Source organism: Gobio gobio (genome assembly GCF_949357685.1).
Source record: "Gobio gobio genome assembly, chromosome: 7".
Classification (NCBI taxonomy): domain Eukaryota; kingdom Metazoa; phylum Chordata; class Actinopteri; order Cypriniformes; family Gobionidae; genus Gobio; species Gobio gobio.
In genome coordinates, this window is record NC_137103.1 from 20,341,625 (window position 1) to 20,362,390 (window position 20,766).

The 20,766-nt window shown below is 37.0% G+C and overlaps 1 protein-coding gene across 1 annotated transcript; it reads left to right on the top strand.

The window, feature by feature from the left end:
* The first annotated feature begins 1,170 nt into the window (after positions 1-1,170).
* On the top strand, positions 1,171-20,281 carry chmp2ba (charged multivesicular body protein 2Ba). The gene is made up of 6 exons (XM_079821468.1): positions 1,171-1,365; positions 4,861-4,952; positions 13,129-13,323; positions 15,819-15,921; positions 16,752-16,858; positions 17,270-20,281. Exons 1-6 carry the CDS (start codon positions 1,332-1,334, stop codon positions 17,387-17,389), a joined length of 651 nt encoding a protein of 216 aa, XP_079677594.1. The 5' UTR covers positions 1,171-1,331; the 3' UTR covers positions 17,390-20,281.
* The last annotated feature ends 485 nt before the right edge of the window (positions 20,282-20,766 follow it).

The following is a 20,766-nucleotide window of genomic DNA, read 5'->3' on the forward strand; positions in this document are numbered from 1 at the left end:
GACTCTCTGTGGGACTTCTCCAAATGCACAGAGAAAGATTCTCTCTAATATGAAAAGGAGATTTTAATATACTTTAAAGACACCCTGTATAGCAAATAAAAGTGTAGTTTTGTCTCATTATTGCAGGGTAGAATTGGTCTGTGTGCTTGGGGCAAGATGGATCACCAGTGGGCTTATTACCATTATTAGCACATTTAGTGCTAGTCCCTGTTGCCAACCTTGCTGATTGTAGGAAAACATCTCCCTAATAACCTTAACGAGAATAATGCCCCAGGATGCGCCATGTCCTCCTTAGAGAGAGGGTATAATGTGCTGCGGGCCACACATCCTCTATCCCTCCCAAAGTCACCCGTGCTGCTCCTCCTGTCTCGCTGGCTCCGGTTTCTTTGCTGTGGGGCAGTAATCTCCTGTCTGCTCCACTTTACCATACCATGAGAATTACACCCACAAGGAACCGAGCCACAAATTGTCCAGACGGATGGAGCGTAAAATTGATAAGAATATTAAATCTGCCATAGACAACGCTATGGTATCTATAACCTGCACTAAAGTCCACTGGAGTGATGGGTACTCCAGAAGAATAAGGGTTGTTTATATTGTGTAATGATAACAATTGTAGTGCTTTGTTAACCTGTACATTTATTGGAATAAACTGGGGATATACTATTTGATAAATAGTAAAACTAAACTGTAAAATATCTAGTCTGCTAGCTGACATGTTAATCTTTTGTTTATTTGCATTTATTAAACACCATAATAATTACTAATAAGTGAAAGGTGGCCACAGTTTCAACTAATTTAAACTATCCAGCATTTTAATCACATTTTGCCGCCACTAGTTCATTTTAAATTGTCCTGCGGTCGGTGTGACGAATTAATTTTTTAGAGTACAAAAACTCAATTACCGAGTTCATAAAAACTGTATGTAACATAATTATAGAAGAATTGAAGAAAAAAATGGTATTAAATGAAATGAATTACAGCATGTTACACCTCAGGACACTGCTGAAACTGCTTGAAATTTCCTGTGACAAAAGTGGCAGAAGCTCATTTCCATCAAGTGAAGACGATGCGTTCAGGTCAGAGCATTTCGAGGAGTAAGACACCGCCCCCTACAGGACGCGCGAAGAACTGCAGCACAACTCCGTCGCCCGTGACGTCACGCCCTGCATGCCTCAATGGGATCATGTGCTGGAAAGTCAGTTGTACTGACAAACAAGGAATTCGGGACCTTTGAGTAGATCGATAGTCTGTTAGGCTGAGGCAGTTAGGCAGAGAAACTAGTTTTTATATTGAAGTAAAGAGAAAAACTAAGTCTAAGTTGAGTCATCATGGCATCTCTGTTTAAAAAGAAGACGGTCGACGGTAAGTCACTTTGTTAACTGTTTTATTATAGATTTTCACGGTCATATCCCTCTTATAATTTACACCTGCTTCCCTGATGCATCTTTTGAAACTTTATCAGCTTCTTACACCAGTTTTTATGTTGTTTACTTAGCGCAGTCACAGTGATAAAGTAATAATATATGCTAATGTTTTTGTTGTTAACGACTGTGAATGAACAGTTGGCTAACGTTACATTTATTATAATAATAACAAGTGTTTCATTTAGATTTATGACACAATTGGTTTCATGTCTGTCTGTCCGTGAACTGCTATGTCGTTTATTTACGTAAAAGTAGGCAATAATCTTAAAAGTAATGTTTTGCCACTGTACCAAGAGTGAAAAACTACATGATTTCTTCCTAAAATGACAAAAGAACACAGCCACCCATTAAGATTAGTCAGTATCATGTAACTTAAGTTTCCTAATTTTTTAGGTAAAAAATTTTTTTGCAAGCAATTTGTTTATGAAGACTATCTGCATTATTGATGTTTATTTAATCCCCACTAAAATAGACATGCACTCAATGGACAGTGCTGATGTGAAATTTATCTGAATTTGGTACAATTAACTGGTTATATTAACTGGTTAGCTGCCTCAAGACTCAACTAAGCACTGTATCATTAAAACACATCCATCTAAACCTGTGCAGGTGTCTCAAAAGATCAACATTGATGATCAACATGATTTTGGCTGTACTGACCTTTTCGTTTTAGGCAGTTTTGTCCAATTCTGCATTGTCACAATCCTAATTTGAGATCATTTATTCTATTTTATTTATTTTTGCTTTAATCAGCTATTACAGGATAATACTATATTCAAACTCATTCATATGATATAGTCTATAGAATACATGACTGATGTTTATCAGTAAAGCAGAAGAGTAGGTGGTACACTGAAAATCATTCTTTACTCACATTGTGATGCTTTTTCCTTGGTCAAGTTAAATTCCCATAATTTCCGAAGCGTTGTCCTCTTGACCTTGGTGCCAAGGTGAGTCGAGAGTCACCGTGCCAAAGTATCCTGTCAGATGGCAGAGCTGCTTTAGCTCGCCGAGTTTTGTGGACGATAACCCTCCCTCAATAGTACGTTTTCGATACGTCATCTTTTGCGTAGACTTCTACGTGTACACAAACTCTCGCATCTAGGTTAGGGATGTGCAAGTAACCAAAATTATAAAGATAATTAAGTTTTTAAAAAATCATATAAACTCTTTCATACTTTTCTGTTTTTGCACAATATTGACAAAAGTTTTTATTTCACTTTATTAATTTATTCATTCATTCTAAAATATACAACTAACTTAACTTGGTTTTTCTTTTTAGTTATGCTGTCCTTTTTAATATTTTTTATGTTTATTGAATTTTTAAAAAATATTTAGCTAACTTAATTGGGTTTTTCTTTGTATACTCTCATTTGTGTTTTTATTTTTTATTTTATTTTTTAAATATTTAACTAACTTTTTTCTTTTTAGTCATATTCTCATTTTTTCTGAATTTTTATTTAAAAAAAAGTTACAATATTTAGCTAACTTTATTTGGTTTTTCTTTTTAGTTATACTATCAATTTCTATTCTAAAAACATTTAACAATTTTTTTCCCTTTTTAGTCATTCTCATTTTTAATATTTTATTATACATTTTACAAATGTTTATTTGGTATTTCTTTTTAGTTATGTAATTTTTATTATTTATTTTATGTTTATTGCTTTCTAATAACTTTTTCAAACCATTTGCATATTCATTTGTACCTTTTTTCTGCATCTTTTGTAACTTTTTTTTTAGTTTTTCCTATAATTCATTCATTCATTCATTTACTTGACTACTACATGTCTTTGTATAATCTTATACATATCTTTTCCATATCTTTTCCCCTCTGAATTTAAATTTCACCTATTTTTTTTATATAGTTAACACTATCAATTAGCTGACAAGACTCCACTCATAACTGCTTTTGTTTTTTTGTTTTTTTACTTTTTTTACATTTAAAAAAATACGTTGTCCCGGACAGTCCCGCTAATACACCATCTGTGGCTTCTAATATTGACAGTTTAACCTCATGGGATGTTATTGCATGATTGGCATTCATGAGGGCACATGGTGGGCTGGTTGCTGTGAGTGTGTGTGTGTGTGTAGGAGAGCGTATCTTCCCTATAGGCGTTGTGGCTGCACACTCTGGCATCTAGAGGCGGGAGCATGAGGAGGAACTGATGTTCAGTGCATATGTTTAGCTTGTCCCTTAAATGCATGAAAACATGAAGGGCATGATCCTGCTGGCCTTGCCCCCAAACTAATTATTTTTTTTATTTAATTTTTCCCCCAGGCTCATAAAAGCATAATTTACTGCAATTTTCAGATCCAAAAGAGGATTTTTATTCAATCTCTGATGAATTGAGAGTCAAGCAATTATTGTTCAGCTTTTTGTCCTTTGTCCATTTAAGTCCTCTTGTTTGTAGATTTCTTTTTGGATTTTTTTTTTTCTGCAACCAGGGCATACCAGTTTCTCTTAACCACAAACACAACGACAACAAATCAAGATGAAATATGAGAACAAAAAAATCTAAATAATTCAGCTTAACCAATACTATTTATTGCGAACATGATGTGGAAGGACCATTCAAACTTTCTGTGTTTAGCATATTTGCACACTTTTGTAACGAATCATTCGAAAGTCATTTATTTACGTTTTATTTGTATCTGCCGTCAGACTAAGACGTGTTTGCTATGGGTTGTGTCTTGCTTTATTGCGGTGAGCTTCATGCTTTCTAACCTTGAATCTACTTTTCTTTTTGTTGTAATTATTCGGCTTATTGTACATATGAAATTCAAGAAGTTTATATCAGTAGTCCTTTATTCATAATTGTGACCTACCATTGTAACAGATGTCTTTTATACATACATACATACACACACACACACACACACACACACACACACACACACACACACACACACACACACACACACACACACACACACACACACACACACACACACACACACATATATATATATATATATATATATATATATATATATATATATATATATATATATATGTATTTTTATAGTTTTTATATATTTTTAGTTTCAGAATAAAATTTCTGTCAGAAGTTCTGCGTTGTGAAGCAAACGCCTCAACATTGTGTGTGTGTGTGTGTGTGTGTGTGTGTGTGTGTGTGTGTGTGTGTGTGTGTGTGTGTGTGTGTGTGTGTGTGTGTGTGTGTGTGTGTGTGTGTGTGTGTGTGTGTGTGTGTGTGTGTGTGTGTGTGTGTGTGTGTGTGTGTGTGTGTGTGTGTGTGTGTGTGTGTGTGTGTGTGTGTGTGTGTGTGTGTGTGTGTGTGTGTGTGAATAAGAGAGAGACTGAGGGAGAAGGGAAAAAAGGAGGAGAAAAAAACTCAGTTTCAGATCAGTGAACTGTATGAGGATTTTCCAGACGGTTTTATTGCATGTTTTTCTTTGCCCCATCCTGTCACAGATATCATTAAAGAGCAGGCCAAAGAGCTGAGAGGCACCCAGAGACAAATCACCAGAGACAGAGCTGCCCTGGAGAGACAGGAGAGGCAAATGGTAAGTGGAACAAAGCAGTTTCATATCTGTTAACTTCAACTCCCAACGTCCACCGTGTCCCTTCCAGCATCATGTGTCGCTGCTTAAGCAAGGTAGTTCCTCTTTGATTTCTTTTTATTGCATCAAAGAATAGAGTAAACTAATTAATTAATTTTTTGATCTTTCTGTTCATTGCTTTTAGAAACAGGTGATTTAGGTGGCCTTTAAAGCGAATTGTTCATCGCTTAATACTCACGAGGATGACTTCAGTGTTAATGTCGTCCCTTTTAAAGCTCAGAAGAATCCAACACTCCCGTTCACTCTCTCCATTTACGCTAATTGTTTCTATGTAAACATAGAAATGTGCATAATTGCCTCCCAAAAGGGGTTCGTTTTTCTTCATCTTTATTGTAATTAGACATGGTTTTGCTTTGTTATCTATTTCATTTTTTTAAATGACCTATATTGAAAGATAGCTGCAGGGCGGTCATGAGCTGCTGCTTTAATACCCCATTTACACTTACAGTGGGGTCCCGAAGTCTGAGAACACATTGAAAATCTAGGATGCAATATCCCACTTAAAACTGGAAATTCAAAGGAGTAGTTCACTTTAAAATTAAAATTACCCCATGATTTACTCACCCTCAATCCATCCTAGGTGTATATAACTTTCTTCTTTCTGAACAAAATCAGAGTTATATGGCAGAGTTATATTATATTATAGAGTTATATAATGGCAGTGAACGGGATCCATTGATTTTGAAGCTCAAAAAAGCACATCCATCCTTAATAAAAGTACTCCACACCAGTGTTGGGGAAAGTTACTTTGAAAAGTAATGCATTACAATATTGCATTACTCCCTTAAAAAGTAACTAATTGAGTTACTTAGTTACTTTTTAGGAAAAGTAATGCGTTACGTTACTTTTGCGTTACTTTTTCTCACCTGGGCTGGGCTTGCTTTTTTGTTTTGTTTTTTAATAGCAAAAAAAGTCCTTTTTTGTGCAAATGTAAAGACCTCTTCATACCAAAATTGAAATAATAGGCCTCAGGCCGAGGTATAAATGTGCTGCCATTCTGGATAATGGAAGAATAGGACGCAGGAGAAAAACGTTTTACCAATAAAAACAAAAAATCTAGTAATTTTTGCTCATGGCTTAACTGAATCATCAAAGGTCAGCAGCACGACATTGGTCAATAAAGGTAGATTAAATGCATAAAAATATTTGTTTTATTTAACATTTATATTTTTGAGGTTTGAGTACTCTGATTTTGCATTTGACTGATTTTATTCATTTTGAGGAGTACAGAATCTTTATTGTGCAAGTGAGATGAGTAAATGCTCACATTTAGTCTAGAACTACAATAACCATCCTGTTTACACAACGCCTCTCCACTTATTTTTCACAACATGGGGGCAGGAGAGCTGTCAGTCAAATAAATGTGAAAAAGTAACTTGCGTTACTTTTTTGAAAAAGTAACTCAGATATTTTGTTGTAAGTTGGAAAAGTAATGCGTTACTTTACTAGTTACTTGAAAAAGTAATATTATTACGTAACTCAAGTTACTTGTAATGCGTTACCCCCAACACTGCTCCACACGGCTCCAGGGGGTTAATAACGGCCTTCTGAAGCTAATCGATGAGGTTTTGTAAGGAAAACGTGACTTTTCTGTTACCCTTTTTTCGTAAGTTGAACATGAAGAACTACTCCTTTAAAAACTATTTTTATATGGTGAGTAAATGATAAAATTGTAGCATTTTTTTTAGCCAGGATCTGCGATCTTATCACGATTCCTTTTCTTATTGGTTTTTAAAGTTGGCATTAAATGGAAGTTGCATAATCTTTTCTTCCCCATTGTGATTTATATACGAGTGAATCGGCTTCTCGAGCGAGAAAAAATGTAGGGCGGTCCTTTATTTTGTACATCGAAAACTGATTGAATGTTTGTGGTCTGCTATTGGACGATCTCATGTGAGTGACAGGTTGTCCCGCCCTCACGTCAGTAAATACATAGTCAGAGAAGAGAAAAGATGTCTCTGATAGAACAAGGGGAAGTTATTTTGATAAAAGATTATTTTATTAATTTTTTTTGATATATTTATATATTTCATTATATCTTGGTTATTAAAAATAAGAACAAAGGTGCAAACTAAATAAGCAATACTTAATTTATTTTCAGGTACAGTCTATTTAACCGTAGCATTCATGTAAGAAATGTAATAATAATCAAATAAAATACTGTGTAGTGTTCACTGTATAAATTAAATGTTCTTCAGTCAAGAGCAGTGAGTGATTTTCAGTTTTTTTTTTCAATTGTTTGATTAACATTAATGACAGACATCAGCAGGTTAATTTGGCTGCTCTCACTTTTAGACCTAATGCAGGGATTTAATATACAATTATATATTATTATATAATTTACACACATCTGATTTTCTCCCAATATTTCAGTTTATGTTCACTTAAAACATGAATGATCATATGTGCACTGTAGCACGATACTAGCGTTCTCTATTTACAGGCAGATCATGGTGACATTTTAATATTTCACGATCTGATATCATATCGCATACCCCTAATCCTGCTCCAGATGTCATCATATCTATCAACTGCTGTGTAAATATTAGTCAACTGAATTGGGTCATACTTAGCAGTATCTGTTCTCTGAAGGTAAGGCTTTTGTTTAGCACATCAGTCTGTCACTTTTATTCTAGTTTTCCAATCCATAGTGCTGCCTAGTGGCTGACGTGACAATAAAACATCTCTAATAGCCTGATGCTTCAGCTCCATCTCACTCAGCTCTCTATACATGAATATTTATAATGATGGCATATCATTTTTATCCTGGGTCAAAATGCCCCATTCCAGTCATATTTTGATAGTGACAGGCAGGCAAACATTCTCTGAAGCTGTCACAAAATGCCATTGTGTGTTAAAGTAGGACAGTGCTGTGTGTGTGTGTGTGTGTGTGTGTGTGTGTGTGTGTGTGTGTGTGTGTGTGTGTGTGTGTGTGTGTGTGTGTGTGTGTGTGTGTGTGTGTGTGTGTGTGTGTGTGTGTGTGTGTGTGTGTGTGTGTGTGTGTGTGTGTCAGTGCAGCTAATGTGGCGGCTTGTGTTTTGCTTAGCAGGCATCATGTGAAGAGAGTGCAGCACCTGGACTAATGTGCGTCTCATTAGAGTTATTCTGTCTAATATGCCTGTTTAGCTGATCAGCATGTGTTTACCTGAGAGACTAACATTAAGAGCACACAAGAGAAAACAGGATCTGCTGAGTTAAATGTTCAAAAGAATATGCTGGGATTTATTTAATTATGGCTGTCTTAAAGGGGAAGATTTTTAAAATGTTTTTGAAATAAGACTCTTTTATTTGATCAAAAAATACAGTAAAAACAGTATGTGAAATATTATTACAATTTAAAACTTGATTTAAATTGTAATATATTTCAAATTGAAAATTATTCCTGTGATGACAAAGCAAATTACTCCAGTCTTTAGTGTCATATGATCCTTCAGATTTGATGCTTAAAGGGATAGTTCACCCAAAAATGAAAATTCTGTCATCAATTACTCACCTTCAAGTTGTTCCAAACCTGTATGAGTTTCTTTGTTCTGCGGAACACAAAAGAAGATATTTTGAAGAATGTTTGTAACCAAGCAGATCCAAGCAAGAAGCAACCATTGGCTACCATAGTATTTTTTCCCTACTATGGTAGTCAATGGTTGCTTGCGTCTGCTTGGTTACAAACATTCTTCAAAATATCTTATTTTGTGTTCAGCAGAACAAAGACACAAAGAAAGTTTTGGGTGAACTATCCCTTTAAAAAACATTTCTGATCATTATCAATGTTGAAAACAGTTGTGCTGGTTCATATTTTTGTGGAAATCTTGACACAAGGATTCTTTGATGAATAAAAATTGAATATGATTTTTTTTACTGTCCCTTTGATTCAATTTACTGTATCCTTGCTGAATAAAAGTAATAATTTCTTTAAAAAAAAAAAAAAACCTTTTGAACAGTAGTGTACACTTTCTAAAACACTTCTTCCATATCATAATATGTAATTGTGAAATGTACATGTCGAACCTCTCAAAAAGAGTTTTGGAAGTGTTTACTCTCTTTGCAACATCAACCTACTGATGGCTTAATTATAGTGAGTGTTGCCCAATCTCGCTAGAAAATTCCAGCAACCGGATCTGACAAAACATTAACTCAAAACAAAGCCTAAATGATCCCAAATACCCACTCTTATAAGCAACATTATGAAATGACAATACGTGGACATGGCCACACTGCTAATAGTCTCTATACATTTACAGGAATAGTTCACCCAAAAATGAAAATGAAATTCATAATTTACTCCCCCTCATGTCAGTACTGAGTGCTGTTATTTTTGTCATGAAATGCAAAAGGAGATATTTTGAAGAATCGCTGCTCTGTTCCATACAAAAACAATTAAGAGTGAACACAAAAGCATCATAAGGCTGTGTTCACACTTGACATGTTTTTTGACAAGAAGCGCGATCTTCACGCGATATGCGAGCTACTGTCTGAGTGTTCGTGTGTCACAATATATCAGGCATTAGTTCAACATAATACACATCTGATGGTCTAAAATCGCTTCAATGTTCAAAATGGCAGGCCTTAAAGCACATACAAATGACAAAGCTTTGAGGATGCAAGTGAAAGTGATCTGGCGCTCGTTGTCAGAGACACAGCTTGGCTCTCTGTCTCACAGAAAAAGCTCATGAGCACTGAACGGAGAAGTTTTCCATAACGTTGTTCTTGAATAGTGCACAATCGCATTAATTTTCAAACTGGCAAGCTTTTAAAGGGGTGGTAAAACACATTCTTTCGAAGGCTTGATTGTGTTCGTGGGGTGCACTGTAACATGTGTTCATGCTTCGTTTTTAAAAAAATTGCATTATTTTTCATATATTTGACCTTTATTCTACACTGCTCTGTCCCTCCTTGTAAAAACGGTCTGATGGTTTCCGGGTTGTATGAAGCCAGTCCCTCAAAAATACGCAATGGGCTCAGATTGGTTAGCTGGCCCAGTGTGTTGTGATTCGCTAACCGCCTAGTGCATGTTTGTCGGAAACGTCACGCCCCTTACCTTTACCAGTAGACTGTGCTTTGGTCAGTATTAGAAACAATGGCGTCAATAAAACCATACCAATCTGAGCCCGAAGCAGACCCAGAACATTTTAGTGATGATGATCGAGCAGAACCTGTTCAGTCCTCAAGAGTAAAGACTGTGGATCTATAGTGATCGCTACTGAATGGCACTGTTACTTTTGTATTTTTAGAACGATTATAGCCAAATATCTGTCGCAAGAACTATTAACCCAAAACGAACACTAAACATTGGCTTTACTAGTAGCCATATCAAAAACAGAACCATGTTTAGCATGCCTGTAGATAAACAATACATAAAAGCTCTAATCAAAGAATAATTTACACTAATACCAAGTTCGCTGTTTGTAACGTTAGGTGTTCGTCGGATAACGTTAAGTATGAATGAGCATTTAACAGACTGGTTTGCAGAACAGCGTTGTCATCTGTTTACTTACTTGCTACAACGTACAATTAACAATACGAACTATTACAAGAAAACACATTGACGAAAAATAAATCATACTTACAGGTTGTGGCCCGTAAACAGCTTCTGTTTTTAAATCCATCTTTCAGGACAAGCCGTTGTGCGAATCCTTCATTGAACTCGCGAAGATTGTGAAAGCTTTCCTCTGTAAAATGTGCAGCGGGAGCCGCGCGCCCGTCGTGCATCCACGCACTGGCAGTGTTTGTATCACGCAGCTGAACCGCGGCTCGTGAATTGCAAATACAGACGAATATTGTCCATTATGTCATATTTTCCAGTCTTCTCCTCCGACCCCTGTCTGTCTCTTGCTTTGATTTATGATGGGCAGCATATATCTGCTGCAAATGCGACCTGTTCCCCTCTGTCTCATACACACATGCATATAACATGCTGTATGTTAAACGCACTGCAACGCACCCCCGTCCCTAGGAAGGCTGAACAAAGGAAGTACCCCAGACCTGCAATCCGGATGAAAATAACAGTGTTTCGTCGGCATTGCGGCAACAACACTCCAGCCTACTAACCACAACAATGCAGCGATACAAAATGGCCTCACCCCCCTTATTCTCGGAGGAGGGGTCTATGTAAATATTGGGGCTGGTGATGTCAGCAACCCTGGAGGAATGTCTGTAGTCGCCTGCTGGCCGTTTGCTGTGGTCCTTAGAAATTGATTTCTTTAAAAGCAAATATCTCCCTTTGCTTTAAACTTCGAACGTTGTAACTTTGCAGATGTTGTTTATGCTCAAGCAGCAACATTACACGCTAGCTAAAGTTAGAAAAGTGAAATCGTGGTTTACCACCCCTTTAAACTCCTTTAATTGACAAACTTCATGAGGACGCAAGTGAAAGTGATCTGGCTTCAGGGCTTGCGTGCGTCGTCTCTGTGTGTGTATCAGCGCATATAACTGTGTAAAACATGCAATTACCACAGTCATTCTGAGCATCTATAAACAAAGATTTATAGATCTTTCTGTGTGCCAACTGACGTCGGTTAGAGGCTCTAAATTTCGGTTTCGATTCGTTTTCGGTTAATCGTCCAGCCCTAGGTGCAGAGATACAAAATGTCGAGGTCAACAGGGAGGAGAATGGCGGTTCACAACGACGTTTGTGGGTGCACGACATTATACGAGGAAGAAAACAGTATGGTGCTTACAATAATTTAGTCTAGGAGTCTAGGTTGGATGATGCGCGGTTTGCGGCATATTTTAGACTTAACAAAAGTCAGTTTGAAGACCTGCTACAAATCATTGCTCTGACTCAAGCACAATTAGTCAGCCTACCGGCACCTCTTGCTGCTTGCTTGTCATTGGTCAGCTGTCAAAAAGGCACTTGACGTAGGGCGTTTTCATCAGAAAAGTTGAACTTTTTTCAACTTGAAAAGATGCTCTGGGCTGCAGAAAAAGACATTGGCATTGGCGTTTATAAAAGCGCTCACAACTTTTTTGAAAACACGGATTACTCCATAGGATTATAAAGTAAAACTGACGCTGGCAGCTTCAAAAAAGACATCACGTGTGAACACGACCTAACTGTAGTTCATGTGATTTGTGCACTATATTCCAAGTATTCCGACGGCAAAGCGAAGCAGCATGATAGTCATTTCTTCCCTATTGTGACGTATATATCCAAGTGAAACAACTTTTGGAATGAGAAAAAATGTAGGACGGGACTCCTGTGGGAACTGATTGGATCATAGGAAGTTAAGTGTTGCTAACTGAATGGAGGGAGGCAGATCTGAATGCCAGTTTGCAGTCAGTTGGGGAAAAACAGATGTCGTTTGGAGGAGGGGGGGATTACGAATGCACATGAATTAAAAAAAAAGGTGCTAAATCATTTATGCTACTGTAAAATAATAAGACTTTAATGCGAGGAATAGAGCAGGTTTAAAACGTTATCCACTGACGACAGGCTGCGTAAATAATTTAAAAATAGTTCAAATAATTTTCATTTTTGAGCAGCTTCAAATGTGAATAGAAGAGAAAATTAATTATTTTTCAAAGTTATACTTTCTCATAACCAAGTTAAAAAGGATAGTTCACCCAAAAATGCAAATTATTTAATATTTTTCTTTATCTTTCTTTTTCTATCTTTAAGGTCTCCATCATGTGATTGACTACTCTCCAATAAGCTGACATTTCCAGTTACCAGATGCTTGTTAGAAAAGGATTTTTATTTGGAAAAAAAGTTTTTTATGTTTTCTACACATGATGTAGAAGGAGAGCTGTAAAATCATTAGCACATAAAGTTTGTTGGAAGGTTTTGTAAGTGCAGCGAGTCTCAATTCTGATGGGCCATCCTCACTATCACACATCATCTCTGCAGACACAGACACACACTCACAGTTTCCCACACTGCATGTAATTGCTTGAAAATCCCCAGGGCACAGAGCTGTTTTAAGAATTTTACTAATGTAAAGACACACAGACCTCTGGGTCCAAACAAGTAAACATGGCACAGGCTGTTATGGTGTGGTGCTTCACAACATCATGAACATCTCTGCAGTCTGGGTGCCTTGTTGTTCTGTCCTAGAAGTGAAAACTAAATTTTGTTCCTATTAGATATGGAAACACCCATTGTTGATGTCTTTATTCTTACCAGGAAATGGAAATCAAAAAAATGGCCAAGACTGGAAACCGAGAAGCCTGCAAGATATTAGCCAAACAGCTCGTACAGCTTAGAAAACAGAAGAACCGAACCTACGCCGTAAGCTCTAAGGTCACGTCCATGTCCACGCAGACCAAGGTCATGAACTCTCAGATGAAGATGGCTGGAGCCATGTCTACCACAGCGAAGGTAAGACCCTCACACCTCCCCATGGATCTGCATGACTACTGATTCAGTGATTCCATTGCTCTTCATGTGTGGGACTCCCTCGTCCCAACATTCCCTTCAACAGGCCCTTCAACATTCCCAATTTTCCCCCACCCCCTGATGGCGGCTCTGTATTATTCACATGTAGCCCGATGTGTTCCCGGGAAGTGCTGGGAAAAACAGAATCCCTTATGTAGCAAAGAACTTCAAAAGAATCCTTAAACAGGGTTTAATTATCATGTTGTTGAGGAGCTCCTTACTTCACTGCTCTCATTGTGACCCAGTTTTATAGTTTCTGCTCTACTTTTAGAAAGATCTCAAATTTTGCATTCTCTGTGTATTAATTCACACTGTCCTCATTATCGTTCATTTAGAGTTCTTCCCATGATGCTTGTACGAAATAATAAGAGCTATATTGTTGTTTTATGGAGCTTTAGGATGGAGCCTATCGAGCTTTCTTTTGGAAATGAATAAAGTAGCATATTTTTATCATATAGAAAGACATTGTAAATGCAATGTATATGGTCTTAAGCAAGCACGGACTTGTTTAATAAGATCTTCCCAGAAAAATCCTTGTGAATTTTATTTTATTTTTGATTTGATGAATTATTAGATCATTTAAGCAGCCCCTAATTGACATTTAAACTAAAGCTGTTAAAAGACATTATTAAATTTTTTTTTTATTTTAATTTTTTTATACAAAATAGTGTTTTGCTCTAAAAATGATTGTGATGTTTTAATTTGAAGAGATCATTTTTAAAAATAGCATCTTGATGCCAGTGTTATTTAAGTATTGAGATACTACTGTATTGTTTTTGTTTATACAAATCTGATATTATTTTAATCTTATATCTGTTAATTAACAGTTGATATAGTTCTTTAATGCTGATCTAACCAGCAGAAGACACGAGCCGGGTTTAAATCACAGTTGCGCAGGTGGGGTGCGTTGTCACACTGCGTTACAATGAGCCCCTATTAGAACTATGCCATTATATTCTGTACTTTTATGAATTCTATTGAGAAACCATGAGGAAAAGGTGAATAATGACTGAGAGTCAATGTTCAGAAATGCTTAATTATTATTATTTTTTGCACTATGTTGTTTAACTGTGTTTTGAGATGTGTTTGTTGTCAAACTCAAAAAAAAAATTTTAATTATTAAAAATGCCATTATTTTATGTGAAAAAAGTTTATAATTTTATTTTATTGACAAAATATTTTCGTTTTGCAAAAAAAAAAATTGTATTATATCATGCAACATTTTAAGCTGTCATTTGGTCATGTTACAATGTACCCCACATATGGGGCATGTTGTCACATGTCACTTCCATTCTTTCGGGGTAAATCAAGAAAAAAGTATGCGTATTAATGAAACAAAACCACATAATTCTACTAGACATGTGTGCAATTAATGTGGGAAAAAATACTCTGAACCCCAAGTGGATTTACACAAGCTGAGAAAGTCAAAAAGCTCTCCCCTATATTAGTTAAATATATAGTTATATTTCTGTTTTTGTTATTTTAGTACATTCATTTGGCAAGGCAACTAGATGAAATAATATGTTAAAGGTTTTTTTTTTAAATATTCGATTTTATTTCAAGTAATGTAGTTAATCATTAATTTATGTAATCATCTACCACCTAGCCTAATTGTTACATTTCAAATTTAGCATGAGATGGGTAAGATGTGTGCATTAGAAGTGCAGACTGTGAAATTGTCTCCTTATTCAACTAAAGTATCTCCAGAGTTAAAATAAATGAACCGATCATTTATTTTAACTCTGGAGACACTTATTTTGTTGAATAAGGAGACAATTTCACAGTCTGCACTTCTAATGCACACACTTCACACAGCACGTCTTATCTTCACCAATCACCACAGGCCATCGTATCATCACATAAAATGCCATTTCAGCCAATTAAATTCAGTCTCTGACTGCTCTATGATGATGGGCTGTTGTTTTTCTCACCCATTTGCATGCCATGTTCCTGTACTCGCACAAAAGATTAATTGTGTGTGTATCCAATCCATATTGTATGAGGAAGGAAGCTATTAATATTTCCTCACCTGACTGTATATCATGGTATTTGTAGTCAATCATAAGGAGGTAGCTGGTGTAATAGATATGAAGGCTGATAATGAGGCTGTGTGTAAATAATTCTCTGTAATCAGATTACAGATTACTCTTCCTGTGTGTCTGCCCTGCCACAATGCTAGAGACCCAGAGGGACAGTAAAACAGACTTCTCTCCATGCGACCTATTTTTATGTTCCGTGTCGTCTACTTACTGTACTCTCCCTCCTCACCAAATGGTGTGATGTCGAAATTTATGTTGAGCTGCATTCAAAATGTATTCGTCCATGGTGGATTTTTGTCAGAGCTTGTGTTATTTTTATTACCGTTTTGTGCACCGTAAGGATGCTCTATTTATTCTCCGGGAACGTGATGGATTGCTTGAACTCTTTCTGTCTCTCAGACTATGCAGACGGTCAATAAAAGAATGGACCCCAAGAAGACGCTAGAGACGATGCAGGACTTCCAAAAGGAGAACTTAAAAATGGGAATGACAGAGGACTTGCGTAAGTGTTTTTTTAAAAGTGGTTCTGAAATGATGGATATGTTCTGGTTGGTTTTTAGCAGTCCAGTCAAGTTTGGGAAAAATTATATTGTTCACTTGGTCATAGCAGTCAAATTACACCGGCGCCAATCTGTGTGACATGCCCTCGTCCTCAAAAACCATTATAAAACTGCATTAGTAAAAGAAAATATGAATTGGACAATATTACTGGCTAATTTTGCAACAATGACATGGTTTGTGCACACAGTGAGTTCTGTGCCGTGAATTGTTGGCAACAATGAAACCATTGCAATTCATTATTGTGCAATTAACAATTTTGGCACTGTTGACTTGCCACTAGTTTTGAGGAACTACACCTTATGGCAAAAGTACACATTGTAGCCAAACACTGCCAATTTAGACAGGAAGAGATGGTCTGGCCATCCTGTAAAGCGATCAAACACAATTTATTTTATTTTTATGTGCTGTTTAAGGTGGATTGTACAGAAAACACTGAAAAACAGAGGAAAATGTGTATAGATAAACAGAACAATTTCTTGGCAAAATATATAGTTCCTCAGGATATTGCATTTAAATATAAGGAGTTGAAAATTAATGAATTGTAAGTGCTTAAAACAAAACTCTTAACTTTTTCAATGATTTGATGCCTCAAACCGGGCAAACTCCGTCATATCCAGCGAGTTCATTCTCAGAAGCTCTTGTAAAACGTCTTTGTTTTCAGGTGGATTAATTGCATCTGGATCCTAAAGCAAAACCATTTGACAATCACCAGTCTAGAGATTTGGTTATTCTGTCGACTTTCACCAACTTTCTGCAAATTTCTGTCCTCAGTCAACGATACACTGGATGAGATTTTTGATGAATCGGCCGATGAGGAAGAATGCCAGGACATCATGAACCAGGTGCTGGATGAGATCGGCATAGAGATCTCAGGAAAGGTAAGACTTTAGTTTCTTTTTGTCTACACTGTTCTGGCGACAGCCCCAGCGGCTGCTTTCAGCAGATGGCTGGACTCTGGCTGTGCCTGTGATTACTCTAGGCCTTTTTTTAGATTCATGAGATGCAGAATCATCGTATCTGATTGCAGCAGATGTGTATTCCCTTGGGCCAAAATGTAATACTCATATTACCATATTCCAGAGATTCTTTGTCCTGTTTTCCCCAAATAAAGTGATCGGGCTCTGTTTTTGTAGAACATTTGGCATAAACAATGATCATATTTGATCGGTGCTACATCTATTCCCCAAAACAACAATTAAACGGAGGCTTATGCTGGTAGAGTTTTAGCACCTGCTGATCTGTGAAATCTGAAGTTTTACTGCTCTAATAAATTGTTATTGTTTCCGCAGATGGTAAGAGCCCCGTCAGCAGGAAAGATCCTCCCTGGCGCCTCCCCAGCAAAGTCTAAAGCGGCCACCATTTCAGACGCTGAGATCGAGAGACAGCTGAAGGCTCTGGGAATGGACTAAATCTCTTCACCCTCAACACCTGTGCACCCACTGCCAACAATTGACTGAGTTCATAGTGGGAACAGGGAGAGTCCAAGTAATAAATGAAGGAAAAATGTCAACGAACATTCTGTTGGAGTATCCCAATGAGTCACTGGATTGGATTCAATGGTCAGATATACTGTATAAAGCAGATGACAATATGCGCACTCAAACTGACATGCTCTTCCAATCTGCTGCACATTTGCAGGGGGTTTAAAGGCGAAGTATCTAATTTTTGTGCCACCACTGTTTTGTTTTGAGCAGCATGACTGGCACAACATCGTCTCAACCAATAGTGTGAGCTTGGGGCGAGGCTATCTGTTTAGGCAATCAATGGCGGACTGCGTCAAGTCGAACACACCTAATGGCTTCATTCAAAAACATATACTTCACCAAGTAGTAGGCGAAAAGCAGTATGCGAAAGGAGTAGTATGTCCTAAGAACTCATGAAACAGAAGCCAAAAAGTACTTCCTTTGATATTCACATCACAATTTCTGCATCCGAAATTGCATATTGTTCAATAGGTACTACATTTGGTTTGAAACCTGCTTTGTGACCATTAAAAAGTGTTTTATGTAGTATGAATGTGTGTAGTATGAATGAAATTCATAATGAATGAAATGTGACCTACGGCGTCACTTGACCGCCATTCATAAATCCTCTCCTGTGGCCTCATGGGATGTTAAAGTGTCCATCAAATGCACAGAAGTATATCGTTAGGGGACATTTAACCTAGTGATTTCCGAAGACCATGTATTTGGACATACTACTCTGTTGGCTTATTGTTTTTTGCATATTGTACTGTATTCAATTTTGGACACAGCGAATGAAGTACTTTGTAAGAACACATTTATACTACACAGAATGTACTTTTTTAATAGTCACAAAGAGTTTACTTGTTCAAAAGAAGTACCTACTCACTCAGAGAGTATGTGATTTCGGGGACCGCCATTATTTTTGCAAATCTGTTTGATGGCGCAAAAACTACACGCTTCACTTTTAACTTAAAGGGTGCTATTACTGTGATAACAAATTGTCAAGATTTTGGAACGGCATGGGATTCCCATGTGTTATAGGGCTTATCATCTCAAATATGTGTCATTTTAGTCAAAAGATGCTCATTACGTGTATTTTTATTTCTAGGTTGTGTATGACTTAAGGAAGTAAGTAATCCATGAGGTTTGGTATAAAATCAGTATTTCTTATACTTACAGTACATACAATAATATCATGCATGAGAATCTTTGTTGATATGATAATGTGATTTAAGTCTTAACAATCTTGAAACAATGCAACCTTTGAGAGCCTTCAAATGTTTGGCTAGTGATGATTTTGGTAGATAAAACTAATTGTAGTTCCAGAATGGTCACTTTAAACTTGAACGATGCGCAATCATGTCAGTGTTATGGAATTGATTGAGCAATTGTTCAGGTGTTGCAGAGAAATAATCCTGTGAGTTTTCATACTCTGTTTACAGTGTTTAATATCATTAGGGTCTACATATGTCATCGTCTGGAAGGAACAACCAATAACTTCATCTTGGACCCCATGATTGGAGGTGTCCACTAATGTCCTGTGGCAGGGATGGGCAACTTTGGTCATGGAGGGCTACACTTGAAAAATCTAAGCATATGCTGCGTCCAAAATCGATTGTAGAAGTGCTAACCATGGTGTAATTGTAGTTGATTTATGGCTGGAACACACTGCATGACTTTTGTACAGATTTGTGCCATGATTTTCAGTCTGGATGAGTGAACGCTAGTTTCTGAAAGTGAAAGCCAGTCTGCAGACGCTTGATTCTCTCCTATTGGAACACATTGGATTTTGGATTTAGTGTACAGACTCTGATGTTTTTAAGCTTGAGACTTAAATTTTAGAACACAAATTGTTTTCATTGGTTTCCAGGTGAATGTTTCTGCATAAGTTTGTTGTGTTCAAAATGAGCTAAACATCTGGTAGTATGTGATGCCCAGTTTTCTGCCCTATTTTAATGGTTTAAGCGCATAGTCTAAAGCGCACGGCGCAAGTGCACTTAATCCGAATCCACTTGGCCAAAAATGGTCGCCGCACCTGCCGCATGGTCTAAGAGGGTTGTACCTAGTCTCTTAATGGGTCATGGGTGTATTTTGGGCGTATCATGCAATAAACTAATAAGAGTCTCAGTCTCCCATTCCCTTTAAAAGCCAGTTGCACTTGCACCATGGCGGATTCGCTATTTACATGGTGGAATTTGTGAACGGAAAGACTGAACACTTCGCCAGAGAGGCCTTTTATTTTTAATATTTAAAAGTGTTTGTGTGCTGTTGCGTGTCCCTGTGTGTGTAATAAGCAGAGAGTACGTGCGTTGTGCACCCGCCTACAGGCGCATATTACTAACATGCCCTTTAAATAACACAACAAATACTGCGCTATTGACTTTAGATCAGGTTTTTGTTGGTCAATAGTGCAGTTGTTTTTAGTTGCCTCAAAATAGCAACGCGCCAACAATGCACCTGAACACACCTCGTTTTCAGACCAGCACGCCCATGGGCCAACAGATGGGCACAAATGCATTTGCTATTTAACCAACGCAGGACGTGAAAATGATAACTGCGTCTGGCTGAAACTAGCAAAAAAACACTTGTGCCTTACACTTGCGTGTATGATAGGGCCCCTAGTGTTTTGAAGTCTGTTCATATTTTAAAAGTCATAGAGTGTATTCCAGCCTTTAGGAGAACTACCGTATCATTTATCTGTTCAACTTCATCTGTATTTACTTCTCAACATGGTTTAAAACGGTTCTTTCATTCTAACCAATACAGTGTGTATATAAATGTACAGTTTATGCTTTGATTTGATTTTCTAATTAATAAAGTACCTTCATATTTGTGAATAACTGGTGTTTAACCATGCATTTCAGCATTTAACAATCGGATCATGTTTACATCAATAAGATGCCACCTAAAAACAAGAGGGTGGCCTGTACTGAACTGTTAAACGGTGGGAAACCTTTAAGCTGAGTGCTATGGACCTTACAATTGTTCTAATGGCCTTTTAGAGCATTTCATATTTCATTAAATTAGACATCATTATTCATAATCATAATGGAACATGATTTTTAAATAAGGTCTTAATGAGTTTGTAGAGTGACCTTTCTTAAATGAACCATGTGCAGTCCATTAATTTCAATGTAATTTAATGAGGTATGGATGTTCAACAGCTGCAAGCGTTTCTGAAGGGCTGGGATACATACGGACAAATCCAACATTTTATTGTTTTCGCAGTGATCATATTTATGTATGATGTATACTGAAAATATCAAACCGTGTCAGCATTATTCCAGAGGATACTGTATTTATTGCGTTATTAGATCATA